At 44.1% G+C, this 21,895-nt stretch overlaps 1 protein-coding gene across 5 annotated transcripts in view; it reads left to right on the plus strand.

Moving 5' to 3' along the window:
• Positions 1–484: 484 nt before the first annotated feature.
• Tsc1 (TSC complex subunit 1) overlaps positions 485–21,895 on the plus strand; it is a 48,355-nt gene continuing 26,944 nt past the window's right edge. The window contains exons 1-6 of one of the 5 annotated variants that reach the window (XM_052181980.1): positions 485–572; positions 10,032–10,094; positions 16,616–16,798; positions 19,793–19,896; positions 20,687–20,839; positions 21,723–21,867. In XM_052181980.1, coding sequence (XP_052037940.1) covers positions 16,693–16,798; positions 19,793–19,896; positions 20,687–20,839; positions 21,723–21,867 — 508 coding nt within the window. In that variant the 5' untranslated portion in view covers positions 485–572; positions 10,032–10,094; positions 16,616–16,692. Of the gene's footprint in view, positions 573–763; positions 897–10,031; positions 10,095–16,615; positions 16,799–19,792; positions 19,897–20,686; positions 20,840–21,722; positions 21,868–21,895 lie in introns of those variants that run through there. The other 4 variants (XM_052181981.1, XM_052181982.1, XM_052181984.1 and 1 more) reach the window with 4 other exon arrangements.

Consider the following 21,895-nt stretch of genomic DNA (forward strand, 5'->3'; position numbering starts at 1 on the left):
TGGGAAATAGGAACGCCCACAGGGAGACCCTAAAGGTGGCAGTTGTGCCAAAGGCAGAGGCACCTGACTCAGTTGGGCCAGCACCCTCCACTGCGCCTATTCCTGCCAGCTTGTTTTTGACAGTGCTTGTTCCGAGCGCGCGCCTCCTGTCACCATCACGTGGCCGCCCCTCCCCACCCCACCCCTCGGCCGCTCTCGTGGCTCCGCCCTCTGCGCCGGCACTTCTTTCGGCCTCCTTCAGAGTCACAAGATCTTTCAGTGGGCCCCCACCTTCGCGATCCTTCCGCCGTCCCCGCCCCCACATTAAACTCTCTTTCTGTTTTATTTTTCTCGGTTATCTTGTATCGTCATAAGTGGCATATCCTTATATACCTGGAGAGGCTGAGACTTTGGTCATCTGACATTTAGCTCGGAGCGTAGGAGAGACCCGGATAGGGACTCTTTTTCATAGCGGAGGCCTCCGCCGTTCGGAGACGCTTCACGCCAGGGGGAGGTGCTGCGCGTCCAAGATGGCGGCGCCCTGTAGGCTGGAGGGACTGTGAGGTAAACAGCTGAGGGGGAGGAGACGGTGGGTGAGTACGGGGGTGTTTCCCCTTCTTTTCCTTGTGGGCTTTTCGGGGCAGCCCTGGCAGCGTGTCCTCACGCTGTGGGGCGCTGCGGAGCGCGTTGCTCGAGTCGGGGGTCCAGGGAAGGGGGTTCAGGGAGCTTCTTCCTCGCCTTCATCGCGCGCTGGCTCCGGCGGGGCTCGGCTTGGCTTGGTGGGGCCCCGGGGAACTGAGGTGGGCCTGGTCCCTCCGAAGGCACGGATGGCTGCAGCTCCGGGGCCGAGGTGGCCCCGTTCACCCGCCCCCCTCGCTTGCTGCGGTGACAGGCTCCCGCGGGGGTGCGCCGCGCAGGTCAGAGACCCCGGGCCGAGCACGGGGACCCGGGGGTGGGGTCGCGGCGCGAGACTCGACCGCAGCCGCCGGGGTTCGGGGTGGAGAATGAATGAAGGCCGCCTGTGTGCACTCGAGGCTGCCCAGCGCCCGCTGTCTCGGTGAGAGTGTGCACAACCGAGTGCTTGGCTCCCGGTGTACTTGTGGGTGTTTAATTGATGCTGAAAGACAGTTACCTCCAAGTAGGCAGAGGTGCTCGTTAGAGACAGCTACCAGCCCAGCCGCTGCTGAACGCTCATTCATTCATTTGAGGAACTGGAGGACCCCACTGCCTGCTGTCCCAGACACCTTTTTAGAATCCAAGCACTTTCTTTGTGTTGTGGATTAAAAGAGTTTGGCTTCTTGCGTTTTGGATTTGGGATGGGAGAGATGGCGGGATGGCGGGGAGTATGGTCCGCCAGTAACCGCAACTATCATTTTTTGGGGGGGATGGATGGGATATGGGGTGCCTGTGTGACCCGACGCTATTTGAAGTGCTTAGTAGCCATCCTGTCTTTGGTTCTGGACAAAGGAGAAGCAATCTACAGCTTTTCTAGATGAAGAAACTGAGGCCTGTAGAGATTGGGATAATTTGCCCAAGGTCACACCCCCCCAGCCTGAGACAGCACTGGAATTGTGATCTGACTGGTTCCATTTGTCTGTTATTTGATTAAAGCTGGCCTATTATTAAGTATGTATAATCATTTGACCAAGGTAGATGTGTGTGTGTGTGTGTGGTGAGAGATTTTGAACAGGGTGCATTTGGTTTGTATGTCTTATGCTTTTGTTTCTTACAGCACTGTATATTTGTTAATCCAAATTAGATTACAAAGTATTTTGTATTTTTCCATAAAACTGATGGTATTCACTGCAAAAAAAAAAAAAAGCTGAAACCCTTACTTAAAAAAAAAAACAAGTATAGAATTAGCACTTCACTTTATGGAGCGTAAGCTGTAAAAGTACTAAAATAGACTAATGCTCTTCTGAGATATTTTGATTTATAACTTTAGGATCAAGTTGGAGTCATCTACATTCAAACAGACCGGGAAAGAGCAGTGGTAAATTCCAAGAAGCATCACAGAGCCTAACCTTCTGGGAGCCTTTGATTTACTGAGCAACCCACCTGCGATTCTTAAGTTGAGCAGCGCAGAATAAACCTGGGATATGCAAATAGGGAAACTGATTTAGAGTTTTGTAAGGAAATGCCCCTCTAACAGTCATACATCAGGCAAACGAGGCTGTTCAGACTTTCTAACCACCTGGTGTAAATGTAAGGGGTATTTATAGAGGATGTGAATAGAAAATACCTTCTTACTAAAGTTAATATCTCCTCTAAAAACACCCTTACATCATGGGGCGAGAAGGGCAGATGATGTAAGCTTTCTTCACTTCATGTATCTCTTGGTGTTGTGAACACTTGGTATGTCCCTGAATTCCCAGGTAGAAGGAAGCGGCTGCCAGTTTCGTGCATGTTTTCAATAAGCTGAAGTATCTGCAGTCTTGTGTCTCAGCGGCACTCTTCCTCATTGGCTTAAGAGCAGAGCTACCTGGTCCTGCTGCTGCTGTGGTATGATGGTTTCTGAGCAGACTTGTGAGAGGAAACTGAACAGTCTGACCAGGGCAGATCTAACACAAACCTGAATATATAATGTTTACAGGAGAACAGAATTACTAGAAGCAAAGAATCCCAAGCATATTTACCTGAACCTCTGTGTGCTTAATATGTGGGTCTCATAGTACGTATACCTGTGTACTCTGCCCTTGAAGATGCATGGGTTTTGGTTTTTTGTTTTTGTTTTTTGTATTTGTTTTGAAAGAAGTCTGCTTCTGTGTACCAAAAAGGTATATGGACTTAAGTAACATTTTGGCTATTTGCTTCTTTTAATTTATAATTTATTGCAGAGGCTTTCTTAAGCTATCTTCTAGCCTATTTGTGAAGTTGTGGTGAATTTGAACTTTACACACAGCTGACTTTGTCTATTCTGTCTGTCTTCAAAAATTTTGAGGCTGCAGGTATTGTTATTATTATTGTTATTGTTGTTACTATTATTTTAATTCCAGTGTTATACTGAGTGAGTATTCACTTCTAGAACTGACTGGGTATCCTTAAAACCAGATTTCTGTGATTCAGAATCTTCTTGAGCTTTAGTAAACACACAGCAAAGTTACTTGGTCTTGACTCTTTGTTAATAGTTCTGTAATGACAAAGGAAACAAGTGACTCCTGGGCTGGATGGGACCCTGAAGTTGCTTACCTTTAAACAATGTTTCTCCGATGTTCTCTTCTACATCTCCCTTTTAAAGACAAGTCTTATTGGCTACAGGCATGAAAGAAAAGTGTGTGAAATAGTTGAGCATTTTGTTGTTGTTTTGAACATGTGTATTTTAAAAATCTTGGATCATCAGCTGATAACTATGTAACAGAGTTTTGTGTATATACTCAATATTTTTGGTGTGCATACTCATTTAAATTTCACTGAGATTTCCCATAAAGTAATTTGAGCTTAATTTTTCATTTTACTTAAGTCTGTAGTTGCTAAAAATTACTGATTTAATGTCAATATTAATTAGAAAGAATAAAAAGATATACATATTTATATACATATAAAAGATATGTGACCTTAGGACCTTGTCAGTTTCTTCTAGTCCCTCCTTTTATGGGTGTGTGTGTGGTATATAAGGAAATTGGAAAATTAATGTAAAAGGATATATTTTATAGCTAAATGAGTTTAGATTGACATTTAATGAATAAAGTGACTTACATGTACAGCATTATTTCCAAACAAGGCATAGTAGCTACTGACCTGAATCTTACAGGTCATGATGTAAATAAATAGGGCTGGAGGGTCATGATGCTTGATCTTGTCTATGCTGGTGATGCTATAGGGTAGAGCAGGGTGGTGATGGAGGACAGATGTAGCAGGTTTTCTGCCTGTGGAGGTTAAACTTATGCTACATTGTGTCTCTCACAGAGAACAGTAGCAAATTTGAAGTGTATCAATTTTAAGTTACAGAATGGTTTTATTATTGTTTCAAATACCTGCTAGTAAATGGTTGTGCTGCTAAACACTCTATATTCTGCAATACCTTTTGTTTAGTGGTAACATTGTTATAAAACTTTGTTCTGTGCCAAGCACAGCTAAGTGTTTCCATGTCTGATCCCCTTTATTCTTCCAGTAACCTTGAGGAGGATAGGAAAGGATCAGAAACTTGCTGAGCTAGGAGATGAACTTTGCTTGGCTTCAGAACCCAATGTTGTGTTGAGATAAACTGCCCAATCTGTTAATCTCCTAAACCAACCCATAGGTCAGTAGGATTTTTATTTTATTTTACTTTTGTTTGTTTAGACCAGTTCTGAATTACTGTGTAGGCAAGGCTTTCCTTGAGTTTCTTATCCTCCTGTCTCCGCCTCCTGATTTTTGAGATTACTGTTATGCATAGTTATGTTTGGCTAGGTAGTGGTTTTAAAACTTTTTTTGTGGTGGGAGCAAATCTATTCTTCTTTTAAGGTCTGAAAAAAATCTGTAAGCCAGTATCTACATTTGATACCCAATCATCCAAAAATGAATGAATGAATGAATGAATATATATATATATATATATATATATATATATATAAATAATGGGATTTTGGAACCAGTGTTAGAAATGTTATAAACCTTGCTTAGAGCCCAACTAGCATTCTAGATAGCTTACTGCTGTTAAAAACACATTTAGAGACTAGAGAGATAGCTAAGTGGTTAAGAGGACCTGGGTTCAATTTCTGGCATCCACATATAAGGGTTCACAACCATCTGTAACTCCAGTTCCAGCAGATCTGACACAGTCCTCTGGCCTCTGCAGGTGCTAAGCAAAATACATATTAAAAGGCAAAAACAAAATCACTACTACCACTACCACCACCAACACCCCCCAGCAAACCCTACACACTTGGACTTTATCAAAAACCTTTTTTAAAAAACTGGTAGGAAGGAAAGGCCTACTTTTTAAATTTTCTTATGCATTTATTTTACTGCAATACTGGGAGTTGAATGAAGAGACTTGGTACATGGCAGATCAGCACTCTATCAACTGTGCTGCATACTAGCCCCACCATTTATTTAATGTGTACACACACACACACACACACACACACGTATGTGGAGGCCTTGAACCCGCTGGTTAAGCTAGACTTGCTGACCACTTAGCCCTGGCACTACCCCTAGCACTGGACTAGATGTGCGCCACTGCACCTAGCTCTGTATGGATGCTGGGGTCAAACTCTGCCTTCCAGGCGGGTTCTTCTCCAGGTTCTTAGTGACTTGTTATTTGACTAAGGGCATTTATACTAGAAAGCATTTAATTTGGGACTCATGGTTCCAGAGAGGTAGGGTATGTGAATGCCATAGAGGGAGCATGGCAGCATGCAGGCAGGCAAGCCTGGTGCCGGGCAGTAGCTGAGCACTCACATCTGATCCACAAGCACAGGAGAGGGAGAGAGGAGAGGAGGGGAGAGGGAGAGACTGTGAATGAGAACACGAGAGAGGAGCTAACTGTTAACTGGCAATACTGTAGACTTTTGAAACCCAAACCCGCCTTCAGTGACAACTCTTCTCCAAGACCAGACTCCTACTCCTTCCTAAACTGGTCTAGCACTGGGGACCAAGTATTCAAACATATGAGCCTGCTGCTGGGGGGGGGGGCGATGGAGGAGGAGGCTGACTCTCTTCACACTAGCTAAACTGTCCCCTCAGCCCCAAGTAGCTACCTTTTGAAGGTGAACATACATGTTGTTTGTGTTATAGGTCACTTTCTTAAACTTCTGTGTTGGATTCTCTTTGCTTCACTGGGAATTCAGCCTCAGGTACCATACTTTAAAAGTAATCATTCTGGGGATGGTGGTGCACACCTTTAGTCCCAGCACTCAGGAGGCAGAAGGAGGAAGATCTCTGAGCTCTAGGCCTACATAGAAGGTTCCAGACCAGCCAGGTCTATGTAGTGAGAACTTGTCTCAGACAAACAAAAATTTATAAAGACTTTGGCCTGTGACATACTAATGCTTGTTGGTCTTGGCAGTTGGTCGATGCTGGCACCTGGTGGGCCCCATTACATTTCCTCAAAATCTTTTGATGTAAGTTTTTCCCTTATTGTCTCTTGTCTTCATCACTTTTTTCTCCCTGGGTTTTCCTTACCGTACCTCCACCTTCACCAAGATTTAATTCAGTATTATTTTTTAAATTTGTGTGTGATCCAGTGTGTGTATATTTGCATTAAATGTGTCCAGTTGCCTAAGGAGCCTGGAAGATGGCTTCAGCTTCAGTGACCTTGAACTGGAATTACAGGTGGCTGTGAACTGCCATATGAGTACTGGGAACTGAACCTGGGTCCTCTTCAAAACAGCCAGTCCACTTAACTGCTGAGGCATCTCAAGAAATGCCCCCACCCCCATCCCTGGTTCTTGACCTTTAGTGGTGTTGGAATCACCTCAAAGGTTCATTGCCTAAGATTCATACTCTGATCCAGGTCAAGGCTCAAGAACTTGCCTACCTTTCTGGTTGTTTCTTGTTTCCCTCCTTTTTAAGAACAAGCATTTGTAGTCAGTTCCTGGGCACTGCTGGTGATGTGGGGACTACACGTGGAGAAGCACTGCCCTGTGCTGTCAAGCCCTGTGCCTTTCTACCCTAGACTTTTTCTTTTTTGTTCATTTTGTTGTTTGAGACAGGTTCTCACTCTATCCTACTCAGTAGCCCAGGCTGGCCTTGAGGTTTTCATAACCCTGCCTCAGCTTCCTAGTGCTGCAGTTCCATGCATGGCCTACTGTACTCAGCTGCCCAACACTGTTTCTGTTGAGGGATGCTCTATGTCCTCACTACTTGAAATATGCATGTGGTATCTCTTTATTTTGTTTTATTGTTTTTGAGACAGTTTTGCTCTGCCGCCCAGGCTGGCCTGGGATTTGCTAGTCTGACTGACTCTGCCTGATCACAGGTGTGCATCACCATGCCCAGCCTGCCTGCATTTTCTTGGTATATAATTTTGTTCATGCTAATAGTCAAATTAAACTATTATCTGAAGAAAAACTATGACTTGTGGAACCTAGCTGTGGCCCTGTGGGCCTATGACTAGAGGGCTTGTTACCTTTTGAGTTGAATGAGCTTTGTGACCTGTCCATTATCCACTGAGACTTGCAGGACAGAAATTATAAGCAGACAGCCTGCCATGTTGGAGCTCTTTTGTGCTGGCTTCTGTGACCTCAAGAGAGTCTACAGTTGCTAATACTGTAAATCACACCCTTATCAGCAGGTCTTTTACCCTTTCTTCCTTTTGCGTCCCAAGAGACAGAATCAAATTAAGTGTCTAATCTGTTTGGGTGCATTAATGTTGAGAGCATTTGGTCCAGTTGATAGGATATTACTCTTAAGTCACCTTTGTGTTCGTGAGCTAGACCAAATACAGCTGTGTAACATTTTTGCTCTGTCTCAAGTATACTTGATGCAGGAGTCTGTTTATACAGGAGTCTGTCTGAATTGCCTTTAGGCTTTTATAGATAAAACCAAGACCAGTGGAGACAGGTTACATTTAAAGATACCCTTATTGATACTGTAAGTTGCTTTTGTATATTATAGACCAGTGGGTACAAAGCTCCCTGAGGTGATGACATATAGTTAATCTATTTTATCTGAGTCACTGTCCTGACAAAGGCTGTAAAACGATTTATGCAGGTGCTGCTAATGATAGCCATTGCTCTGGAGCATAATCCCAGACACGGAAACAATCTGGCAATATCTAAAGATTGAAATTAATTAAGATAAATTGTGAGAACTCTTTTCGTTCTTTCCATTCTCATCATGCTGATACACAAAGCCCTTGTCTTCTTCATGCCTACCTTTTATTTTTAGCTAAAAAGACTGCTTATAGAAATGAAGTTATAGTCAGCACACCTTTTGCATCAAATATGAAGGAAGGAAAACTCTAAAGATCTGGGGACATTTTCCTTTTCTCCTCTTTTGAAGAAGCAGGACCCCTCACTTGCACAGACTCAGGCTTTGCATCTCCCTTTACTGGCATGAATATTATGCCTAGTGGAACGCCCCTCCCATGTCAAGATGTAAGTATACATGAAAAAAAGTTAAAAAAAGAATACTGGTAGTATACATGAAAAAAAGTTAAAAAAAGAATACTGGTAGGTAGGCTCTAATGTACCATGGACAACTGATGCCAGTCCAGTCCCATTACTTTACTGTTAAGCATAATGATAAAGAAATGATAAGTGTTAAGATGTACCCCACTCAGGTTTCTGTAGTAGTGTTCTGTCTAGCAAAGTGGCCTTAGCTGGGCAGGCTGCAGGATCTCACCTTTCTGTACCCTAATGTTCTCCCCACCTTAAGCACTCTTTTCAGGTAGAAGATCCAAGTGGTATTACCTTATTAGAGGATGACAGTATGACCCACTGACAAACGGATGATTTTAGGGCTCTGAAGATGAGAGGCTCTCACACCAGCTCAGCTCTGTGGCTTAGTGGAATGGAAGCAGCTAGGTAGCATTTCTTTCCTTCAGGATCTGGCCAGACCTTTTGTAGGGCCAGTAGCCAGCAGCACTGCCTGCAGACTTTCAGTGGCCACTGAGACAGTTGGCATGGCTCCCTGAATGTGTGCCATGTGGTACTGTGATTGCCTTGTCACTAGGGCAGAGACTGTGTTGGAGAGGTGTTCAATCCTGTTGTTTGACTTTGACCAGCACTGTGCATTCCAGAGCTTGTCCTCTACCCCATGTAAGTCTATGTCTGTGGTGTGGAGCCAGGACTGGCAGGCAGAGCCGGTAGTGGTATCCTAGGGAACAGACAGAATGGATATAGTTTCCTTTTGTGTACTAGGTACCAAGATAGTCCTGGGTATCTCAAGCATGGGACCCCTGTCCTCCTGGAGTTTACAGTTGTCCAATCAAATAATCCCTAAACTTGGGGCTAATGACCCATATATTTTGAAAAATGATTTAAGTTACATATTTATTTGTTATGTATGTATGTATGTATGTATGTACACACACCACTGTTTATGTGTAGAGGTCAGAGGACAAGTGGAAAGAGTTGGCTCTCTTCTACCAATCATGTAGGTCTTTGGGAATCAAAGTGCCTGTACCCTCTAAACCGTCTCACTAGTTCTGAAGGGCTCAGCTCATGGTTTAAAACCAAACTAGAATATGTTCATGTACATTCTTTTTTTGACATGGATAATGAATAGCATGGAGAGAAGTAGGGTAGAGGGGAAGGAAAGTAGATGCCGCTGTTGAAATAGTTTATTCCTGTCTGGTAGGATTAGACTTAGTCTGTGCTGTTGGAAGGCAGAATCAGGCTTTGTATATTTACCAGTCCCTGCGGTGACTGCTGGGGCCAAGTACGGAGTAGGCTGCAGTTGCTCCCCAGTGTGTCCTACAGTTCCTCATACTTACTTAATGGGGTTTTAGGAAGTGACCAGTATAGGCTGCTGGTGGACCAGGAGCCTGGCCTGATGGAGCATGGCAGTGGGAGGGTGGAGAAGGCCTAGGAAGAATGAAGAGTTAGCTGAGGAGGGGCAAGGTGGAGGCTTTTAGGTATGTGGCTGGATGTGCCTGGTGCTCAAGTGGGGGTTCTGATGCCTTCTTGACTGAGGAATTTAAGTGCTCTGAAGGCAGCATAGCATGGCTGAGAGGAGTGTGGCCTGTGAAAGGATAATGATGCAGGCCTACTAAGTGCTTTGCTAACTCACCACTACACCCACTCTGTGCAGTCCTCATTGGAGCTCAACATCCCATCCCGTGTGGGTGTTGGGGCTGAGGACATTTTCACTTCATGGAAAATAACTCAAGGCAAAACATTAGTGACTTAGTAAACAGCCCAAGGTTATAGAGCTAGTAAGAGGACTCTATTCTAGAGTCACCATGCCCTCTTGTTGATAGTGCATAGGAGAGGAGGTTCTAGAGCTCCTCACTAGAGTGATAGAGGATGTCAGTGCACTGGGAAGCAGGTGCTGCCTTCCAAGGGTGGTGGGGCAGAGCTGCACTAGAGCATTCTAAACTCCCTCTGCTCAGGTCTCAGGCTTTCCTTCATTTTAAGGTTACTATAAATACTTATGTATGTGGTTTTTTTTTTTTTTCCCTCCAGTGACCATGAAAGATACCAGGCTGACAGCACTGGAAACTGATGTACCATCCTTCCCCAGATCAGGTAAGATAGTCTAGAGGCTGGGAAGGACAGGAGGGAATGTCTCACCTTGCCCATGGGTGCCCCAGTGTGCAGATGCTTCTTTGCTTTGGGGGCTTAAGTCTCTCTGGTCTCAACTCCCTGCCAACACAAGAGCCTCTATGGCTTGAGGTAGTTAACAACATCACCGGTGACCTTCTAAATGCTGCTTGATGCCAGGCTCTGACATGGTCTATTTCCATTTTACAGGAGAAGAATTGGGCTCAAAGATGAAAATATCAGTTCTGTGAATAGTAAATTCCAGTTTTAGCCACTAATTATATTGAAGCCTAAAGCAAGTCATTTAACCAGTTTTTAATCCTGCCGGGGCCTCAGGAATATACTTAAACAAACTTAATGCTATCTCTAGGCTGTAACCTGCTGTGCAGTGTAGGACTTTGTCCTTGTCATTTGTAGACTGCAGGTGATTCTGATTTGCATCATGGATTGAGACCTCCTGAGTTAGCACTTTAGCATCTTGATGTGTTTGTATCTGTTAGTGGTCTTAAATCAGCTTTTTTTGAATAAATTATTTCTTCTGTTGGTTTTTAAGAATTGATGGTGTCTCGAAGTTGAGGCTGACAGGTGTGCAGATATGAGTTTAGTCTCAGTGATCTACCTGCCCTCGAACTCCAATCTTTAGTTTGTTAGCAAAGGTGCTATCCTGGTTGCTGTGATAAATCCCTGACAGAATCAGCTGGAGGAAGAGGACAGCTTGAGGCTGTCATCCTTCATGGCAGGGAAGGTAAATGGTGGTGGGAGCTTGGGGCAGCTGACCACACTGCATCCACTTAAGAAACGGGGAGGCCAGTGCTAGCACTCAGCTCACTTGCTCATTTTTATCCAGGCTGGGGCCTCAGCCCACACTCAGGGCAGGTGTTCTGGGTTCTGTTAAACCTTTATAGCAGCATCTCATGTGCCTACCGAGAAGTGTGTTTCCATGATGAGTCTCAGTCTCGTCAAATTGACGATGAAGGTTAGCCATCGGGTACCAGTTGTCAGGCTTGTGTGCTGTGCAGGAATCCAGGAAGATGGGCTGAGATTTGTCTATGGTTTTCATACGTACCCAGTAGTATGACTCTTCCATGGTCAGTGGGAGCTGCTGAGTTCACCAACACCTCACTCTTGCTGAGGGTCAAGAAGTGTCGTCAGACTCCACACTGCACACTGAGAGCGCATGTGCCATTCTCTCTGGAAGGAGAACACCTAAGGGGGATTCTTGGTTTTCAGTTCAATCATGTTCATCCTGCCCCCTCTCACCTCACCATGTAGTCCAGACTGACCTCCATCCTCCTGTCTCAGGCAGCAGAGTCTGGGATTATGAGTGTTTGCAGCCACACTGGGCTGCATTGCCCTCTGTCTTAGAGTTCCATTGCTGAACTCATGAAGAGACACCATGACCAAGGCAACTTTTTTTTATAAGGTCAACATTTAGTTGGGGCTGGCTTACAGGTTCAGAGGTTCAGTCTGTTATTATCAAGACGGGAGGCATGGCAGTGTCCAGGCAGACATGGTGCTGGAAGAGCCAAGAGTTCTGCATATTGATCCAAAGGAACTGTCTTTCCACACTGGGTGGAGTTTGAGTATAGAGACCTCAAAGCCCACCCCCACAGTAACACACTTCCTCCAAGAAGGCCACACCTCTTCCAATGATGCCACACCTCCTCCAATGATGCCACACCTCCTAATAGTGTGACTTCCCATGGACCAAGCTATTGAAACTACCACACCTCCTTTTAGAACTGAATATGAACTCAGTCAGAGGTCTAAGCATTTTTCATTATGACAGTTTGATTCTTATAGCAGTCAGATTTAAAAAGTGTAAGAGTTTTGTGTAGCTGAGGTGCTTTTTGAACACAGAGGGCCAAATTGTCTTGTGATCACTGTCTGTTAGGCTTGTGAGCAGGTGCACTGGGTCCTGTCATCAGGCCACATTCAGGGAAGTTTCCAGTAGGTGGCTGTCCAGGGACTCTCAGCCTGGGAGGCCTCAGCAAGCCTGCAGTTTCGCTCTCTAGCCGCTAGGGGATGCTGACCGACCTCAGTTCTCAGTCCAGCAGCTTTTTGTTAGTAGGCTCAAACTTAAGTGTCTTTATAAAGAAGAGAGTCACATTTGGCTAGTAAATAAAAAAATATTTTTCTATTTATTTTTTCTTAACATTGTTAACCCTTCTTGTGCTTTTTTGTTATTGTGTTGTTTTGTTTGTGGTGATAGAGATGGAACCAGGTTCTAAGATTAGTTATAGGCAGGCTCTTTATCCTGCAGGTATCCCAACCCTCTTCTGTTCTCTAGGTTTTATTATTGGTGGTGGTTATGGATTTTTTTAAAAAAATTTTTTATGTAAGGTTGAGGCAAATGGTTGATTCTTTATATTTAATTCATCCTACAAGATGGAAAACACTCCAGACATCCTTCTCTTCCTCCTTTCCTCCTCCTCCTCCTCTTCTTCTTTAGAAGTGTGGGGGGCAGAATGGCACAGTGTTTCTCTGTGTAGACCTGGCTGTCCTGGAACTTGATTTGTAGACAAGGCTGGCCTTGAACTCATAGAGGGCCACCTGTCTCTGCCTCCCAAGTGCTGGGATTAAAGGTGCATGCCCTCAACACCCAGCATAATTTTCTTCTTAAAAGACTATGAATTAAATGCAGTTTACAGGATATTTTGTTTGTAATAAGGTTCAAAAATAATTCTGTGACATTCCTGGGGACATGCAAAGCTGGGGACAGCTCTGCAATTGTAGATGCTTGTCACCCAGCCTGAAGGGCTGAGTCTGATCCCTGGGATCCTCAGTGTAGAAGAGAAGAACCAGCTCCTCAAAGTGGCCTCTGCCTTCCATTCATGAGTGTGGTGCACAGAGAGGGAGACACACACAGAGAGGCAAAGATAAATGTTTACAAAATGATTCTGTGAAATTATGATTAGGATAGAATGTGGTTTTTATGTGTTATTTAAATTTTTATAAGTGGTTGGCTCAAAGAACATACACTATTATTTATAAAGTTACCTAAATAAACTACCCATTTAATATTTGTATTATTCATTAATATATCAAGTGATTTAAATGTTCTTCATTAGGATTGGGGATGGATTCAGAGGTAGAATGTTAGCCTGGGCTATATCTCTAGAACTGTTTTGAACAAAACAAAACAAAACACATATTAACTCACTTTTTTATTTTCATAATTATACATTTCATACTTAAATTGACAGAATTTTGACTTACAAACTTAGGTTTTATCTTGAATGTTTTATTTGAGTGAATATGCAGGCAGTCTAAAATACAACTCTTGTCCATACATGTAGTGCCCTATAGCTAGGTGTGATGTGAACCACTCAGGTATCTGAATGTTCAGCCGTAGCCTTTCAAAGACTACCATTGTGGCCTATCATAGTATGGAGATTGAAAGTCCGCTTTGCCAGATTCTGCTTTTCCTGCTGTTGGGACTGGAATGTTCCATGTGGTCAGAATTGACCAGTAGCTTTAGAGGGCCAACTTGGTTGAGGGTTTCTCATGATTAGAAAGTTTCTCTTGGGCTGGAGAGATGACTCAATGGTTAAGAGCACTGACTGCTCTTCCAGAGGTCCTGAGTTCAATTCCCAGCAACCACATGGTGGCTCACAACCATCTATAATGGGATCTAATGCCCTCTTCTGGTGTGTCTGAAGACAGCAACTATATACTCAAATATATATATATATATATATATATATATATATTTTTTTTTTTTTTTTAAAGAAAGTTGTTCTTCTTTCAAGTGGTACCAACAACCTCTGCTCCTTTAAATCAAGTAGTCAGGAGTGGCTGCTCAGACCTGGTCCTCTGAGTAGAGAACTGAAGAGACACAGCCACAAGGTGTGGAGAGAGGGTCTAGGAGTAGAAAAAGACAAGTTTTGTAGGCATGGCTAGCATGCAGAGAGACCCATAGTCGCTTAGTGGGAGGAGGCAAAGATGACGGCGAAGTCCTGGCTGCATGACATGGGTGGTATGGGACACTGGTGAGTCTGGCTGTTCTCCAGGGGAATCTAGCTGATGTGAAGTGGGAGCCATCCTGCTTTCCCTATTTTAAAGTTCCTACACACTGCAGGTAGAGTAAGGGAGGCTGCTACTCCCTTGTTTCCAAGAGGAAGATGGTGGGGGCTGTGCTTGGGTATGTGGCAAAGGGGATGCAGAATGAAAAGGTGTGCAGATGGCCATATGTGGGGTTGCAGGGGTTGGGGTCAGGGATATCATCCAGTGTGTGCCTCTTTTAGAGATCCAGAAGACAAAGTAGAGTAACAACAGGTTTGAGAGTTGGGAGTACACATTGAAGGTCATGAGTCCTTTACACAAACAGGGCCATCTGTGTGGTAGCGTGGCTCTTAATCACCAAGATAATGACTAAAAGGAAATGCTACCCAGCCCAGAAGGATGCAGAAGTGGTTCCTTGGGGGTCTGTCTTTCAAGTTTTCCAGAATGTACTTTTCTGTAGTGTGTCATTTCCATAGCTGCACGAGGATGCAGTGCTGACTTTCTGAGGTGCATCTAACAGGCATCTTCCCCTTTGCACGTGCACTGAGTGCCCTGTTTGTTTCTTTGATGGAGCACATAGAAATTCTCTGCACACCTACCACATCCATCTTCGTGCCTTAGGCTTGTATTCCCTAAGTCTAAGTTAATGTTCGTATACAGGGGCTGATCTCAGAGCTTGTGATTTAGCTTTCATGAGGGCTTTCTGAAGTGTCAAAAAGGCTTGAACTGTGGTTACTGATGGAGATCTCACACAAAACCCAAGGTTTATATTCTTCTTTGGGATTAAAAGTTAGATTTTTTTTAAAAAAGTATATTTTAGGGCTGGAGAGATGGGTCAGCGGTTAAGAGCACTGCCTGCTCTTCCTGAAGGTCTTGAGTTCAAATCTCAGCAACCACTTGGTGGCTCACAACCATCTATAGTGGGATCTGATGCCCTCTTCTGGTGTGCCTGAAGACAGCTACAGTGTACTTACGTATGATAAATAAATTAATAAATTTTTTTAAAAGGTATATTTTAGAACCACAGAGAAAAAATTGTTGCTAAAAAATATTTTGATGTGCTTTAGAATAAAACTTCATCTTTGCTTTCTGTAAGACTTTTAGGAAGAGAAGGTTCCACAAACCATTGTTCACCAAAATGTCATTTATAATTTGAAAACAAGCTAAGAGTCTTGTTGTTCTAATACTGCCTAGGTGGTGGAATGAACACCATCTTGGTTTGCTACTGCGTTCTGTACTGCCTTTTTTGCCTCTGCCTACACAGAAGACAGAATCTTGCTAACCTTACAGGAAATAAAGTAAAATCAAACTTGGGACAGAATATTTGAAATTTGCGCATTACATTCTTCATCATTAGCTGGAAGAATCTGTTGTGACTTACTGGCAGTAAGTGCAGGGATTAACCAGGTAAATGTGTTCTTCTGAAGTTGTCCTAAAGGTGGTGCCCCAAAGCTGTCTCTGAAACTGTTGAGGTAGGGTCCAGCTAGTCAGTGAGGAGTGTACCAACCTTTGCTAAGTGCCTTGCTCCACACCTCATCCTGTCACTGAGCAGAAATGGCTGTGGTGATATTATCTTCATTTATGAGCTTAATTTAATTTTAAAGAAGATAAAGTTTATTTCTATTTTTAGTTTTAAGCTTTTTAAAAAAGATTCATTTATTTTATATGTAAATGTGCATGCCTGAGTGTATATATGTTGGCCAATTTTGTGCAGTTGCATGCAGAGGCTTGGAGAGGGCTTTGTGACCAAGAATAAGATTTATTTGGTTTCCCTCTCTATAATGTAGAAGCGTGTGCCCATCATGTGGTAGTAGTATCAGAGGCATATGCAGGGACGGTTGTTGAAAGTACACAGTGCTTCTCATAAGCAGTAGACACTTTGCCTTTTTAAAGTGAAGCTTTAGAAACTCTCACAGATGTGTTTAGTAACCTTTGGGAATGAGCTGCTTTCTACATATAAATGTAAAGGGAAGGCAGTAGTTGCTCTATCTCCTAGCTCTGAGTTTGACACTGAGTCTTAGTGGTCCTACTGTGCAACCTCTTGCCTATTAACCTGCAGCTTTTGTGTATGCAGTAGATGTGGCCGATGGATTTTAGTGTGTGTTAAATCTGAAACAATCCCTGGTTCACTCCAGCTGTTGGACTGGTGCCCTTACCAGCTCTTCCGACTTCAGCCATTGATAGTGTATGAAGAGAGGAGCATGTGCAGCTTTATGTGTGGAAACAGTTCTTCTCCATAGTGGAGCAGGATTGAAGCAGTGTTAGCTAGCACCCAGGTGGACCCAGAAGAAGAGCGACTGAGTAACTGTGGTGATGGTTTCCGAGCTCCATTGGCTTCCTAAGCTTGCCATAGAAAAACTGCCCTGTCTATCAACAGCACAGGTCTGCCTGGCATAGGCTTCGATGAATAGGGTTCTCTGGCTTGTTTTCTTGCAGGTTTTTAGTTTTTGTGGTGTTACCCTAGAGTCATTGGTCACACTGTCCATATTTCCATTTTGCAGTCTGGTAGTGGCCCTAATGAGCTGCACACGCATTTAGCACACGTCCTGGAGCCCACACAGCAGAGTTGAGTGAGAGAATGGCCCAGCTAGCCAACATTGGGGAGCTACTCTCCATGCTGGATTCTCCCACATTGGGTGTGCGGGATGATGTGACCACCATCTTCAAAGAGTCCCTCAATTCTGGTAAGTAGAGAACTGTTCTCTCTTGATCTGGAGCTGTGTGGGTTGGGGCCTGAAGGCAAACGCTGCTTTTCATCTTTCTCTCTCTCTTTTGAGACCTTGTTTCATTATGCATTACAAACTAGCCTGGAACTTGTACAACCTTCCTGCCTCAGCCTTCCAAATGCTGGGACTTCAGGTGGGTCCTCCAAGCAAGTCTTAAACTGCTAGGCCAGTTAGGGTTTTATTGCTGTGACAGACACCATGACTAAAGCAACTCTTATAAATGACACCATTTAATTGGGGCTGGCTTACAGGTTCAGAGGTTCAGTCCATTATCCTCAAGGCAGGAACATGACAACATCCAGGCAGGCATGATGCAGGAGGAGCTGAGAGTTCTACATCCTCATTTGAAGGTACCTAGCTGAATACTGGCTTCCAGGTAGCTAGGATGAGGGCCACACCCACAATGACACACCTACTCCAACAGGGTCTCACTTCCTGGTAGTGCTACTCCCCAGGCTGAGCACATACAAACCATAACATTCCACTCCCTGGCCCCATAAGCTTTTTCAAACTTGAGTCTGTGGGGGCCATACCTAAACATAGTATCATGCCAACTATATTTACTTCAACTTTCAAAGTCCCCATAGTCTATATAACAGTCTCAATGTTAATGGACAATGTTAAACATCCAAAGTTCAAAGTCTCTTCTGAGATTCATCCACTCACTTAACCATCATTCCCAAAGCAAGACAGGAAACCAGCTGGGCAAACTCCAAACTCTGCGCCTCCATGGCTGATGTCAAAGCAGTCTTCAGATCTCCAACTCCTTTTCATCTTTGTTGACTGCAACAACTTCTTTCTCCTGGGTTGGTTCTACTCCCTGTTAGCGCTTTCCTCAGCAGATAGCCCATGGCTCTGGCATCTCAACATCTCAACATCTTGGAGTCTTTAAGGCAACTTCAATGTTACACCTTCTTGTTTCAATGTCTGGGATCCACACATGATCTTCTGGGCTCTTCCAAAGGACTGGCATCACTTCTCCAGTTCTGCCCTCTGTAGCATTCTAAGCTCAGGTTGATCCACTCACTGCTGCTGCTGTTCTTGGTTATCATCCCATGGTACTGGCATCTCCAATATGCTGGGGTCTTCTGCTACAACTAGGCTTCACAAATAGCCTCTCATGGGCTCTCTTCATGGTGCCAAGCCTCACATCCTTTGCACAACCCCTTCAGTCCTGGGCCGTCAACTACAACTGAGGCTGCACCTTCACCAATGGCCTCTCAATGCCAAACCTCAGCTGTCCTTTGTGACCCCCTTCATGCCTTCAAAACCAGTACCACCTGGGTGACTCTTACACATTACCAAGTTCAGCTGCAGCCCGAGGTAGAACCTTGACTATCTTTGGAACACGGTTTCTTTGTGCTCTCAGAAAACACTTCCCAGAAGAGTTCACCTCAGTGATGCTGGTCTCTTTAATCACCACTAATTTCTTAGCTCCAGCTAACCAGCACCAATTGTCCCAGTACCTCCTTCTATTCTGGAGTCTAAAGACAGAACCACATGGCCCAAGCTGTAGACTTCTGCTGCTTGCTTGGTCTGGAACATGGCCCCTTTCTTCTATTACATCATCACCAACTTTCTGTTTTCCAACTCTTTCACTGTCTAAGCTTGGCTGTCCTGTAACTTGCTCTGTAGACTGACTTTGAACTCAGAGATCTGCATGCCTGTCTCCTAAGCACTGGGATTAAAAGTGTGGTCTGCCAAGCCTGGACTTAAGTTTTTCTTCACCTAAAAGTGTGCTCTAGGTTGGTCTTGAACTCAGAGATCTGCTTGTCTTTGTCTCCTGGGATTAAAGGCTTGTACTACAGACCTAAATTTAGCTGGGTGGGATCTTGCCCCAAGGTCACCACTCCCTTAATTCAATGCAATATCCTTGAGCACAGGGTTCAGCTCCTTTCCACTTCCTGGTGCTACTTTAATACACAAACCATATATTTTATATTTTCCTTTCTCATCTTGCTATGCTTGTTTAAAACGCTCATCATGAGACTTAACCAGAAAACAAAATCTGGGAAAGTCCAAAGATGGGAATTTCTGTAACTTCCTTTGTCAATTCAATTAATCTGAGTCTCTTCACCTTAACTTCAAGGCAGACTCTTCAGACAAGGGCAAAAAGCCACATTCTTCTCCAAAATACCACAAAACAGTCTCTAGGTCACACTTGAAGTTCTCCACTGAAACCTCTTGGGCCAGGTCCGCACAATTCAAATCATTCTCAGTAAGAAAGTCTTCCATGTTCCTACCTGGATAGCCTATTAAGCCCCATTTAAAGGAATCCACGGCTTTCCAAATCCAAAGTCTCAAAATCCACATTCTTAAACAAAAGCATGGTCATGCCTATCACAATACCCCAGTCCTTGGTGTCAACTTATGTCTTAGTTAGGGTTTTACTGCTGTGAATAGACACCATGACTAAGACAACTCTTATAAGGACAACATTTACTTGAGGCTGGCTTACAGGTTCGGAAGTTCAATCCAGTATCATCAAGGCAGGCTTTTGTTGTTGTTTTTGTTTTTGTTGTTGTTGGTTTTTTTGGTTTTGGGTTGTTTGTTTTGATTTGTTTTTCAAGACAGAGTTTCTCTGTGTATCCCTGGTTGTCCTGGAACTTGCTCTGTAGACCAGGCTGGTCTAGAACTCAGAGCTCTGTCTATCCGAGTGCTGGGATCAAAGGCGTGTGCCCAGCTCTTTCTGTGTGTGCTGGGTGTTTGAGCACAGGTCCTCATGCTTTTGTAGCAGGCATTCTCCCCTGAGTCAGCTGACTGGTAGCATTCCATGTGCATCTGTGCTTATTTAGGCCAATAAGCTTGGAATTATCCGGTTAGTCCAATGAATTTAAAAAGGGCCAAAGCAGTGCTACATACCTTTGGTTAATGTAAAAAGAGTCTTCTGTCTTTTTTGATAATCACTGAGGAGAAAGGAAGTAAGTTTGATGAGTTGCTCTTTTTGTTTAGAACGTGGGCCTATGCTTGTCAACACGTTGGTCGATTATTACCTGGAAACCAGTTCTCAGCCGGTATTGCACATCCTGACCACCCTGCAGGAGCCCCATGATAAGGTGAGTGCTGGCAGGATAGCACAGCAGTCTGTATGTTCTCAGACAGGAGAGGGTGGCCGTGAGCTACAGCAGCTCAGCCACAGGTTACCCACAGGTGAGGAAAAGCTGAACATGTACAAAGTGGCATCTATTTTGGAGGCTTTTTTACAGATCTTGCTCTTTAAAGAAATCTTATAGTTCTAGTACTACAGTAGATTAATGACAATTGAAATAAAGATCTTTAAACCTGTGCTTTGAGTAGGGTTTTTGAATGTACCAATAAGGGAAAAATCTCTGAGTGCAGCCAGCTAAGTCTTGTATTTGGGGATAAGTTGCTCACTCTAGGAATGCGTGCTTTTTACATTTCCTGCTGTGGTCTTCTCTACTCTGGGCCAGATTGCAGCACCACAGTGGCTTGTTTTATATTTAAGGCTAGAGCATATATGCTTGACTGTTACAGTAGTAAGGGCCTTCCACAGCCTGCTGTGGGTTTGTAACCTTGGGCTGTGTGCAAGAGTGGAGAGAGAAGCTGTAATATAGTCTTGTCTCTCTTTAGGGTCCTTTTGTCCTCTTAAAGGATCCTTTTTCATAAATTGCAGCTGTCCTCTAAGGCCAAATGAAGAGGACTTGCTCACTAATGCAGCTGGCATGTTGGATTGGGCATACTGAGCCCTTGCCTTTACAGCGTGAGCATTTCCCAGCCCATCCTTTGGTGCTGATGTGAGAGAGAGGACTTGAGGCCTTAGAGTTCAGTTTATTGGTTAACTTCATATACTTCCAGGAACATTTCTCTTGATGTTTTACATTTCAGCACCTCTTGGACAAAATTAATGAGTATGTAGGCAAAGCTGCCACCCGTTTATCCATCCTCTCGCTGCTGGGGCATGTTGTGAGACTGCAGCCATCTTGGAAGCACAAGCTCTCTCAAGCACCTCTTCTGCCTTCTTTATTGAAATGTCTCAAGGTAGGATACTTAAAAGGTTTTGAAGGAAATACATCTGTAAATATTGTTTCTGAAAAGTGATGTACTACAAGCTTGCAGGAGTCAGTGATTTCCTTCTGCCGTGTACAGACTTCAGGTTGTCAGGCTTCGTAATGGATACCTGATCCACTGAGCCACCTCTCTTGCTTTGGATTGATTTGTTTATTTATTTATATGTTATGTATATGTGTGAGTCCTGACATGTATTCCTGGTTAATCTATAAATTATTGTGGAACCAGGCTGGCTTTCAACTTGAGGCAATCCTTCTGCCTTAGCTTTCCAGATGTTAGAATTATAGGTGTTAGCCACCTGTATTAGTCCTTTAAAAAAATAATGAATTGGACTGGGGCTATGACTCAGTGTTAGATCTCTTGCCTAGCATGCAGAAGGCCCTGGTTTGGTTCCCAGTACTGGTGAGATAATAAATTGGCTCTCAATGTGAAGTGTTCTTTAATCAGTTATCAGAATCTTAGTCAGCATCTTAGAGGTTAGCCAGAGGGGTGGAGATAGTGCTGTCCTGTGCCCTGTGCCCTATATCCTGTGTCCTGTATCATGTCCTGTGTCAGCTGTCTCCTACACTGTCATCCAGGGACTGGGATAGGAGTCTTACTTGAGGCTTGGGGATTCAGGAGTTTCAAGCCAAGTTAAATTATCTCTCAGGTGAGATGGTAGAGCATGGGAAATAGTCCCCCGTCTCACCACAATGGCAACAGGGCTCAGTACTTCTTTTTGCTAAGTCTATTTCAGTGCTGTCCCTCAAATTCTTAGGGGTCAGGAAATGAGCACGAGGGGCTTGAGATCTGTGACCTCAGGATTTGGACCCTCATCCCAGTGTGAGGCTGACGTCGCCCTTCCCTTCTGCAGATGGACACTGATGTTGTGGTCCTCACAACTGGTGTCTTGGTGTTGATCACCATGCTGCCGATGATCCCGCAGTCAGGGAAGCAGCACCTTCTTGACTTCTTTGACATCTTTGGCCGTCTCTCGTCGTGGTGCCTGAAGAAACCAGGTATAACTCCAGTGTCCTCATCAGGGTT

Source organism: Apodemus sylvaticus, chromosome 5 (genome assembly GCF_947179515.1).
Source record: "Apodemus sylvaticus chromosome 5, mApoSyl1.1, whole genome shotgun sequence".
NCBI lineage: Eukaryota > Metazoa > Chordata > Mammalia > Rodentia > Muridae > Apodemus > Apodemus sylvaticus.